Genomic DNA, 12,207 nt, shown 5'->3' on the forward strand with positions numbered 1-12,207 from the left:
CTGGTCGCCACCTTAAGCGATCAGAAAACAGCTGGATCCCGTACATCCCAAAGAATTGCAACGAACGTCTTCTTGTATATACCATGTCGATTTATCCAAACATAATCGATCCATCCATATTCTGAACCTTCACAAGCCGATTTGACACCAACTATCAGACGCGGATTCCACATGTTGCTAATAGAGGTACCATCTTCTCTTCAAGGCGATGAAAGCATGAGCCATACAATGATGGAGCCTTCAAGTAGCACCCTGGATCGCACCGATCTCCGCTGGCACAACATGGTCGTTTCCCCTAGCACGGTACAACGGCATCCTGGATGTACTGTCGTGGTAATAGTAATAGCCGAGCAAGAGCATGTCACTCTATTTCTTTTTTGTAAGTTCACTTTGAAAATGACCAACCAGGATACCACTTTACCTACTTGGGATACTTCTCGATTGCATTCTCGCTTTCAATAACTCCACTCCTTAATCCATCCATAATGCACTGCTGCTATTTCATTGGAAGAGCCGTCAATTAACAGGTCTTGCTTTGTTGATCCAACGTCATGCGTACCAGTAGAACAATGTACAGCGTCGTTCTTGCTTGAGATCAATATCTAGTTGCTGCCACGGGTAACATCATCCAATATTCTCAAGCTACAATAAATGCAATGTAAGATGTCATGGCAGCCGTAGCATTTGCCTTCTTGGCCAACATACCCAAAGCATCTACGTGTTGGGGACCTTTCCTTGACGGTATCCATAGAAAGTATTCACGCGACACATGACAGGCCTCTTGGACCTTGTATAAACGAGAAACATCAAACTACACGTCAACGTTAGTATTTACAACGACCAATATGAATAATAAAGTACTGCAGCGATTGAACGTACATGTTGTGTTGAATGGAAGGTTGGGTCATTGGTAGATCGCGCGCGCACTTGTTGACTTGGAAAGGGTCGCCATTAACGACCTGTTCGCCTCTTGATGCTCTGCATTGAAGGTAACAATGGCATCAGTTAATGCTCCTTACTTTGTCAATGGAGTTAGGCTTACCTTGCTGTCTGAAACGGGAGAGAAGAAGAGTGGTTCTTTCTCTTCGCTTTTCATTGTTCTATATTTGTGCGCCCAGCACGCCACCGCGCTTGCTACAATTGCTGTTGTCGATATGTATGTACCTCAACAATATCCTATACCTTTGGATGAAAAGAATAAACCACTGCTCGAGATTCCACTTGAACATAGTTATAATCGCTAAGCTATACATGATCTTACTGTGTCCAGGAGGTGGCGTCATTATGGTCCGTGCAGCATTATCAGACTGATTGCTCTTTATGCAGCTCAACTCCATACACCCAGTGTAGATCTATCATTTATAAGCATCCATCCGTGATATATACGTGTTCATAAAATAAACCAATTACTTTGATACATCTTCATTATTGGATGTTGTTTACTTATGCACGTTCCTAAACACAACCATTATCATGCATTTGTGCAGCAACCTATCAAGGACGTGTTTGTGTAACACCACGTGCCATTTCACGCAGCTCTCCATCTTTCCATTCATGCAGCCGACACCATCCATTAGGAGAAAGCAGCTCCATCACGCTTACAACATAGTAAAAACATAAAGACGCCTGTATCTCCAAAATCTACAATCAAACGTGGGGTTTTCATTAGAGCAATGTGCTCGGCTTGGCCAACTGCACCTTGTGTGAAAGTTTCACGATCAAGCTTGCCAATCCCAGATTTCGCAATGTCGCTACCAGCCAAACTGGATCTGGGGGTCGACGAAGGGCATGTTGATGCCGTGATTGATACCACTGAAACGGACAAGTATTTCTTTTTCGATTGTCCTTTTGTTCACGAAGTATGGCGAAACCTTGCAACTCAATTTTCTCTAAGCTCTTTGGTTCAGTGGGACCACATCTCTACTTTGTCGAGAATACCACCACATCCAACCTCCGACACCCGTATTACAGGCACCACCATTATTGCTTGCGGTGTGCTGGCCATATGGAAAGCCCATTGGCAATTCATCTACAACGACGAGCGTTTTCAAGCACAAGCTGTTGCTGCCAAGGCTGCCACCACCATACATCAAATTGAACAAGAGCACAACCTCTTAGCTAGAAATGTCTGAATGTCTTCATCCATCTTTTCCCCTATCCCTTTTACACAACATCTATATTAAGATGTTAATAAAAACAGTTTACATACCAAAAAATCTGGGGGTCGACCTCTTCGACGACGACGACCAAAAAAATATTTTTTGGGCTAGTTGCGACATTGAACGTGAAACTTTCACACAAGGTGCTGTTGGCCAAGCTGAGCCCATTACTCTAACAAAAACCACACGTTTCATTGTAAAGTTTGGAGATACAGGCGTCTTTATGTTTGTAAGCATGATGCTATATGGGAAGTGGTCTTCGTTCAATGTCAAGTCGCTGGACCCTGGCAGAGCAAAAGATGCAGAGGGACCTCTTTGTGTAACTCAGCTACTTTGCATGACTAGAAGGGTGGAAGGATGATACTGTATACTATTGACAATATCCCATACATTGCGAGCTAACAGCCATTTCCTCACAATCGGAAATGTTGCCTATTCTATGACAGTGGAACGATGCTCCTGCTTCAGACATTCATTTCCATGATTGGATTATGTTGATCCGAGTTGATTTGGCTGAGCTACGCTCATACAAGGTTACTTCAGTTGCGCAACATAGAGCATGGTTAGATGTGTGGACTGATGTAATCCGTCTTTGGCTGCATCTCGGTCAAATCAACTCGGATCAACATAATCCAATCATGGACGTGAATGTCTGAAGCAGGAGAATCGCTCACATGTCATAGAGTGGACAACAGTGGCTATTGTGAAGAAATGGCTGTTAGCTCGCAATGTACAGGCTTTTGTCAACAGTATATAGTATCATCCTTCCATCCTTCCAGTCATGCAAAGTAGCTGAGTTACACAAAGAGGTCCCTCTGCATCTTTTGCTCTGCCAGGGTCCAGCGACTTGACATTGAACGAAGACCACTTCCCATATAGCATCATACTTACAAACATAAAGGTGCCTGTATCTCCAAACTTTACAATGAAACGTGGGGTTTTTATTAGAGCAATGGGCTCGGCTTGGCCAACAGCACCTTGTGTGAAAGTTTCGCGTTCAATGTCGCAAACAGCCCAAAAAATATTTTTTTGGTCGTCGTCATCGAAGAGATTGAACCCCAGATCCAGTTTGGCTGGTGGCGACATTGCGAAATCTGGGAATGGCCACGATGAACTTCATACTTTGACACAAGATTCCTTTGACCCCGACGAGCACGTTGATCTATTAAAGAGCCCACGTTTGATTGTAAAGTTTGGAGATACAGGTACCTTTATGTTTGTAAGCGTGATGCTATATGAGAAGTGGTCTTTGTTTAATGTAAAGTAGTATGACTATAATAGAGCAAAAGATGCAGAGGGCGTGTTTGTGTAACTTGAGTCATTCAGCACAGGCGATGCATGATTCTTGTATACTATTTAGGAATAGTTCAAAATGCCAGCTAGTAACCAATGCATGCGAACGATTGTCTTGCTCCAGCCCAGCATGCCCATCATTAAACTTTCATGATTCGAGCTAACCTTGGTAGTAAGGTAATGGCTGTTGTTGGATCATCGTTGTCATGTAAAGTGTAAAATGACACACATCCTTTTGCTAAACGTGAGGATCATTTCTTTTATTTACGTGTACCTATTGTCTATCGTGAGGGTGATGATGACGATGGGTGGATGGCGCGTGTGTGTGGGGTCATTGAGTGGCCTCAGTGTAATAGCAGTAGGGGATTTAAGCTTGGGGGACAACAGCTCCACGACTTGAGACAACTCTTCTCGTCTTTTTCTCCCACCTTTCCTTATTCCATTCACGACATCTCGATCAAGGTAATGTACTATAAAAGAGTGCTCTTGTTGGCTGTGAGGTGTTAATGTAGTTCTGCACATGCATTGTCAGGGTGTGAGTGTGTCCAAGTGCTGAGGAATGAGCGTGGTTGGTTGTTGGTTGTTGCCACGGCGATATCGTTGCTTCCTCTTGTTCGTTCCTATTCCCGCTCTATGCTTGGTGTCAACAGGTACATTGAGAGTCCAATGTTGCAGCCGAACTGGTTACATTGACGTGTTAGCTTGTATAGAGGGCAAGTTTGGTCTCAAGACGTTGGCTAGTTTGGCGTTTTGTTTCGGCTCAACAACACTATACCATGGTTTTCCGTTTCCAGTAACCAACAACAAAGGGGTTTTTGTGTATACGGAAAAGGCAAGTACCAGGAAGCAAACAATGAAAAGGGTGTTTATTGTGTGCGTGTGTGCTAATAATGAATTGAATAGCTTTGGTCAGGCAATGCAACTTGGGGCATCATCATCTCTTCAGGTTCGATTCCCAGCCTGTATCAAATGGTCGATGGCGATGGGTTGTTGGAAGAGCATGGTCACCGTGTTGAGGTAAAAGGGGATTTGCAACAGCTTGTAGTCGCCCCGGCCGTGAATGTGTTGACATCAGTGCGAATCAACATGCTATTCTCGTGATAGGCTCGTTCTTTCCCTTGAGGATTTCTTTTCATGAGGTGGGAAATGATTGGAAGGATTGGGAATCATTTTTTCTTTGGAGGGAATGAATGAGGACAACTATGAGCCTGGATTCTACGGAAGTGATGTCCTTCCTTGCCATGGATCGAACTGGCCTTGCGTGATTCGTGCAGTGCCTTCTCAAGAACAAGGGATCGCCCGACGTTGCTCGTATGGTGGTGATTTGAATTGTGAAGTACTTCTGATTTGCTTTCTTCCTTAGAGAGGATCGCCTAACGGTATACCAAATTGTCATCATTCCGGTATCAGATGGTCTAACTTGGCTGCTTTTTATTTATAGAGACGACAATTACGATGATTACGACATTCACAACAATGACAATTACAATGTTCACCACATTCACAGCAACGACAACGAGATTCAAAAGGAAGCCTGCAAGGTCGCATTCTTTTCTACTTGTGTGTCTTGGATATTGTGACGACGACTTTGAGCACCACCAGACGACGACGACTACGAGTATAAGTATGAATGATGAGGAACTAGGAAGGATAGTGGCAAAGATAGCTATAGCTGCATAAAGGAAATAAAGGGTTGTTTATTACCAAACTTGGATTTCGCTAGCTTATCTGCTTGTTATATGTTTGTGGATAACGTAATAGTAAAGCGTGATACCCTCCCAATGTACTCTTCAAACACCCGTTCCGCAATCGTATAGAGTTCGCGCATAGTTGGGTCTGTGCTGTAACCCGAATCAGATAAGGATGGTTTGCGGCCTGTCAAGAAAGCCATCATGCTGACCAATGGATGCCGAGGCATTTTTTGCGTGTGGGGATGCATGGTGTCTATGCTCGCAATATAGCACACATACAAGCATATGGTCATTCCTCGCTATGTATTCTTGAACACCCTATATCGAACATAGCTAGGTAGGTGTATGCGTGCTGGTGACCCACATTTTTCCCAGGTCTCCTTTCGATACTGGACAACAATGGAACTTGTTTGCGTGCACGACAGTTTGCAAGCACTCCATGATTGATACTTGATACGATAACGATAAGAACGACTGGTGCAATGTTCACTTGAGAAAAGAGCTGCGCGCGGTATGACAATCTTGAAAGCTGAAAACTCTTCATCATAGTGATTTATATGTATACTGCTTGGTGTCTTCAGAGAGATCAATGATAGAGTTGTAAGCAAGGCTAATGTAGATGGTAGATCAAGTCCCACCACAGCGACCAAACACCGTATGTATCAGCAATTCGCTCCATTAGACTTTCTACGCTTGGGCGATTCTGTCAACTAGATCCAGAGCTTGTGACGTCTCCACACGGTTCGAAGCATGGCAAAGGGCAATTAGAAGTTTGCAAACTTCTTTATCTAAAGCCTGCCTTAGAACTATCACTTGTGGACTAGACGAAGATTGCACCTCAAAGGATCCACCAGGTAATAAAGAGCTGCGTACAGAAATGGCTACAAAGAGCATCGCATGAGCTACTTTTGTCTCACTAAAAACAAACTCTCCTTACTACTTACCAAATCGCAGAGACTTGATGATGTATGTGATAGACGAAAGAGATGTGTGATAATGTTGATGACAACAGCCTTGCTTATATGTGCTTGGGCGTGGGAATTGTTGACAGACCAAAGGCGAGGAGAGGTGTGTGAGCTGATAAAGTGGTCGGCCTCCTTAAGGGATCAGAAAACAGCTGGGTCCCGTATATCCCAAATGATTGCAACGAACGTCTTCTTGTATGCACCATGTCGATTTGTCCAAGCACAATCGATCCATCCATATCCTGCATGCCATCGTGCCCATTGCCATGAACGCTTCACAAGCCGACTTTGACAACGCTATGAGATGTGGATCCCGCATGTTGCCAATAGAGGTACCATCTTCTCTTCAAGGCGATGAAAGCATGAGCCATACAATGATGGAGCCTTCAAGTAGCACCCTGGATCGCACCGATCTCCGCTGGCACAACATGGTCACCCCCCCCAAGAGAGTACAGTGCAATGACATCCTGGACGTGCTGTTGTGATAATAGTAACAGCTGAGCGAGAGCATGTTCACTCTATTTCTTTTCGTAAGTTCACTTTGAAGATGACCAACCAGGATACCACTTTACCTACTTGGGATTTTTCTCAATTGCATTTTGCATCCAATAACTCCATCTTCTTCATTCCATCCATAATGTGCTGCTGCTATTTCATTGGAAGAGCCGTCAATTAACAGGTCTTGCTTTGTTGATCCAATGTCATGCGTACCCCCAGTGGAACAATGTACAGCGTCGTTCTTGCTTGAGATCAATATCTAGTTGCTGCCAAGGGTAACATCATCCAATATTCTCAAGCTACAATAAATGCAATGTAAGATGTCATGGCAACCGTAGCATTTGCCTTCTTTGTCAACATACCCAAAGCATCTACGTGTTGGGGACCTTTCCTTGATGGTATCTATAGAAAGCATACATACGACACACGACGGGCCCCTTGAACCTTGTACAAACGAGAGACAGCAAACTACACGACAACGTTAGTATCATAACGTCCAACTTGAATACTAAAGTACTGCAGCGATTGAACGTACATGTTGTGCTGTAATGGAAGGTTGGGTCATGGGTAGATCGCGCGTGTACTTGTTGCCTTGGAAAGTGTCGCCATTGACGACCTGTTCGTCCCTTGATGCTCAGCAATGAAGGCAACAATGGCAGCTGTTAATGCGTTGTAGTTTGTAAATGGAGACAAGCTTACCTCGCTTTATGAAGTGGGAGAGGAGAAGAAGGGGCTCTTTGTCTTCGCTTTTCATTGTTCTCTATTGGTGCACCCAGCACGCCACCCCGCTTGCTACAGCTATCATTGTGAATATGAATGTACCCCAACACTATCTTATAGGATGAAGAATAAACCACTGCTCGAGATGCCAATTAAGCATTGTCCTCGTAGCTAAGCTATACACGATCTTACTGTGTCCAGGAGGTGGCGTCATTTAGGCCCGTGCGGCATTATCAGACTAATTTCTTTTTATGCAGCTTGACCCCAGCATGGACCTATCATGTATGATCATCCATCCATAATATATGCGTGTTCATAAAATAAACCAAATACTTGGATACATTTTCATTATCTGATGCTATTTACTTGTGTACCTTCCTAAAAGCAATCAGCATCATCATCATCCATCTATGCAGCAACCTGTCAAGGAAGGATGTGTGTAACTACCACGTGCCATTTCACTCGGTTCTTCACTTGCTTATAGTGCCCTCAGCACCATCCAATCCATCATGCTTATAGCATAGGTAAAACATAAAGAGGGTCATATCTCAAGATTTTGCAATCCAGCAGGGTGGTCTTTCATAGAACAAAACTGCTTGGCGGTATCCAATGAACTATGTTTGTGTGCAAGTTCCAGGATTGGTGTGGCTGTAGGTCATGTAAGTAAACGAGCCATTACTTGGCTATGGTGCATCACGTCTTTTTTGTGGTGTTTTATGCTCGCAGACTTAGGCTAGAGGTACTCGAAATGACCCAACCTCATATATCTCGTTTTGCTCATCACTGCATACGCCGTGTAAAACAAAAGGCGGTTGCAAAACATCATTTGGACTCCTGCTCTCAGTGTAAAAAGCAATCACAACTATGTAAATGCCCATCATAAGAACGGTTCTTTATTTCATACAATTGCACAAGGCAAGGAAAAGGCGAATACAAGAAATGACCAACATGTTGGTTTAGCGGGCGTCCAATTTGTCAAGGCGTTCTTTAACCGCGATTTCGGTGGGACCAATATATAGATCAACCCTCTGACCATTGTGGAAGAAGAGAAAAGTAGGCACATCTTTAAGGTTCTCATACGGACCAATATCCTGGATTTACACTCACAGGGTCAATACAAGTCTAATTCCAACTCTCATAGTAAGCTACTTACGGGTCTTCGATCGATATCGACATACAGAAAAGTAATGCCAGGGTACTCTTCGGAATACCCCTCAAATTTAGGGTTCATCATTCGGCAGGGACCTAAAGATGTATGTTGAATGAGAACATCTGTTGTTAAGGAAGCGTTGGACACGCCATCAACCTACCACTCCATTCAGCCCCAAAATTAACGGCAACCTAAAGTTCAAATACAAATGCCAATGAGCAAGAGGATGATACACGTTCATGAGATTAAGGGAGGCTTGAATGCACCAACCTTCGCTTTCGTTTCGATAATTTGCTTATATTCAGCAAGACTCTGGACGTCATGTACCGGCATGATAAAAGGTTAAGTAAAGGGATGAAGATGATGATCCCATTGACATTGATTTGGGCAGGGTCATTTATCTTAAAACCTATCATCTCGCTTGAGTAACACATACTTTTCCTTTTGTAGCTACCTCCACAGATGCATCCGAAAAGTTGGATTGTGTAAAGGTTTGGATCTGTGTGAATAAGGTTTGGAAGGCACTAAGACTTATTTGGAATGAATGAAAGATCTATTGATTTATTGCTTCAAAACCACTTGGTGTTAATGCTGATAATGATGGATACGAGAACTTGGTACAAGGATGCTATTGATGACGATTACTGATGACTGACTACGAAGATGGTATTTAGGAGACGTTGTTGTTGATAGGGACGCAATCTATCCTTTACAATTAGGTGTCACAGTCGACACAGCCTGCATGGTGGTAATAAAACGGCTTCCCAAGAGAAGACTGCTTGCCGAAAAATAGCGCACGCTTTTTTCCGTACTCAATGATAAAATCCAAACGTTGCCCATATTTCAACAACACGCCTGCAGCAAGCTGTAGCAAATTGGATGAGGTTGGCAGAAGAGCATTCGGCGGGGTTTATCCCATGATGTGTGCAAGCTGGTCAAAGATATGATGTATAAGGATACTAGCGCTGCAGATCTCGTCGGACATGTCGTACCATCCTTTGATACACGCTTCATGGATTTGGCAAGACCATCATGGTGCGGTGCAACGTATGCCAAGGACTTGTAATGCACGCTGTGTGTATGCTTGCAAGTAATCAATGTCAGGGGCCGTTTTCTTCCAGAGTCGATAGAGTTCTGAGGGCGGGGGATGTAATCGATAAAGAAACCCCATTTGACGAGTTGAGCGTGGGATCGCCAATCGATTTGATCATAACATCGTAGCCGAAATCAGCAACTGTTGAGATTTGGTCAAGTCGAAGGTCATTTGCTGCAAGGAATAGAACGCCACAAATCGTGAAAGCATGATTGGTAAATCCATAGCTCCTCCCAAATATTGCTTGGCCAAACGTTTTGTAGTGTCGCCTGCTCGCCTTCAATCATCAAAGAACCTGTGTTGGTTATGGCGATTCGAGTAGGTAATATTCTTTGCTAAGACCATCATTCCCATCCACCAAAGCTAATATATCCAGGCCCCAGAAGCATCATGGCTATTCGTGCGACCACGTATTAGCATATGATCAACCAAAAGAAATACACAAAGAATAATCACACATACCATTGGATTTAACATCATACAGGTAACAATCAGCACAGGCGAGCAACAAGGCCTTGAAGAACGACTACCGGTGTTTAAGTTACATGAGCATTCTCAATCCATTGATTCAGCCAAAGCTCCTCTGAACATACCAAAAAGTGGGCTTGGGAAAGTATAATCAAAAAAGAGATAAAATCCACGAAGGAGATGTGGGAATTGGTGGTGACAACATCCTGCTAATTTGTGCATGGGCGTGTGATTTGTTGACACACCAAAGATGAGGAGAGGTGTGTAAGCTGATAAAGTGGTCGGCCTTCTTAAGGGATCAGAAGCACCAGGGTCCGGTATATCCCAAATGACTGCAACGAACGCCTTCTTGTATGCATCATGCTGATTTATCCAAACATAACCGATCCATCCATATCCTGCATGTCGTCGTGCCTTTTGGTCTCGACACTCGATTCCTCAGGGACCCATTGTCATGAGCTCTCCATAAAGCCGATTTGACACCACTATGAGCTGAGGATCCCGCATGTTGCCAATAGAGGTACCATCTTCTCTCCAAGGCGAGTAAAGCATAAGTCATACAATGATAGAGCCGATCCTTGGATGCACATCAGGTTCTAATAGCTCCGTGAATCGCACCGGTTTCTGCTAACACAGCATGGTCATCTCCCTAGCACAGTACAGTAACACCATGGATGTGCTGTTGTGATAATAGTAATAGTCGAGCGAGAGCCTGCCACTCTAATTCTTTTTGTAAGTTCACTTTGATGAAGATGACCATCCAGGACACCACTTTACCTACTTGGGACATTTCTCAATTGCATTCTTCTTCCAATAACCCCATCTCCTTCAATTCCATCCATAATGTGCTGCTGCTATTTCATCGGAAAAGCCGTTATTTAACAAGTCTTGCTTTGTAGATTCAATATCATGCGTACCAGTGAAACAATGTACAGGGTCGTTCTTGCTTGAGATTAATATCTTGTTGCTGCCACAGGTACTATCATTCAATATGCTCAAGCTACAATAAATACAATGTAAGATGATGTCAACCATAGCATTTGATCTTTGCCAACATACCCAAAGTAGTTTTGTGTTGGGGTCCTCTTCTTGATGGTATCCATAGAAATAGAAATCATGCACACGACACCTTGGACACCATGGTTCCTGTATAAACGAGAAACCGAGCAAACCACACGGGATCTTTAGTATCGTAACGTCCAGCTTGAATAATAAAGTAGCGCCGCGATCGAACGTACATGTTATATTGGATTGGAAGCTTGGGTCATTCGTAGATCGCACGCGTACTTGTTGCCACTGGAAAGCGTTGCCATGGATCACTTGTTCGCCCACCGACGCTGTGCATTGAAGGCAACAATGGCAGCAATTGATGCTCTGTACTTTGTAAATGAAGTTCATCGTACGTTGTTTGGTGAAGCGGGAGAGGAGAAGAAGTGGCTCTTTGTCTTGCGTTTCATTGCTCTCTATTTGTGCACTCCACACCACCCAGCCCGCTTGCTACAGTTACCTCTGTTAATATGTACCCCCAACAATATCCTATACATTTGTGTGAAGAAAAACAAACCACTGCTCGTGATGCCAATTGAACATAGCATTCATAACTAAGCTATAGATGATCTTACGGTGTCCAGGAGGTGGCGTCATTTAGGCCCGTGCGGCATTATCAAACTAATTTCTTTTTATGCAGCTTGACCCCCTGTACCCAGCATGGATGTAGTATGTACAAGCATCCATCCGTAATATACGCGTGTTATTATAAAGCAGTTACTTTGATACACCTTCATTTATTGGATATTGCTTACTTGTGTACCTTCATAAAGGCAATCATCAACATCACCCATTTGTGCAACAATCTGTCAAGGACGCTCGTGTGGAACTACCACGTGCCATTTCACTCGGTTCTCCATCTTTCCGTTCATGCAGCCGACACCATCCACTAGGAGAAAGCAACTCCAGCACGCTTACAGCATATGCGAAACATAAAGACAGCCATATCTCAAGATTTCACAATCAAACGTGGGGTCTTTAATAGAACAACGTGCTCGGCTTGGCCAACTGCACCTTGGGTGAAAGTTTCACGATCAAGCTTGCCAATCCCAGATTTCGCAATGTCGCCACCAGCCAAACTGGATCTGGGGGTCGACCTCTTCGACGACGACGACCAAAAAAT

The 12,207-nt window shown here is 43.8% G+C and overlaps 1 protein-coding gene across 1 annotated transcript; it reads left to right on the forward strand.

Annotated features, from left to right (window-relative positions):
• Positions 1–1,745: 1,745 nt before the first annotated feature.
• O0I10_005045 (uncharacterized protein) lies at positions 1,746–2,132 on the forward strand (the record flags this gene model as incomplete). Its single annotated transcript, XM_058485093.1, has 1 exon — positions 1,746–2,132. The coding sequence occupies one exon, from the start codon at positions 1,746–1,748 to the stop codon at positions 2,130–2,132; it is 387 nt and encodes a 128-aa protein (XP_058344243.1).
• Between the last annotated feature and the right edge of the window lie 10,075 nt (positions 2,133–12,207).

Source organism: Lichtheimia ornata (assembly GCF_029851405.1).
Source record: "Lichtheimia ornata isolate CBS 291.66 chromosome Unknown scaffold00019, whole genome shotgun sequence".
In the NCBI taxonomy this organism is placed as follows: domain Eukaryota; kingdom Fungi; phylum Mucoromycota; class Mucoromycetes; order Mucorales; family Lichtheimiaceae; genus Lichtheimia; species Lichtheimia ornata.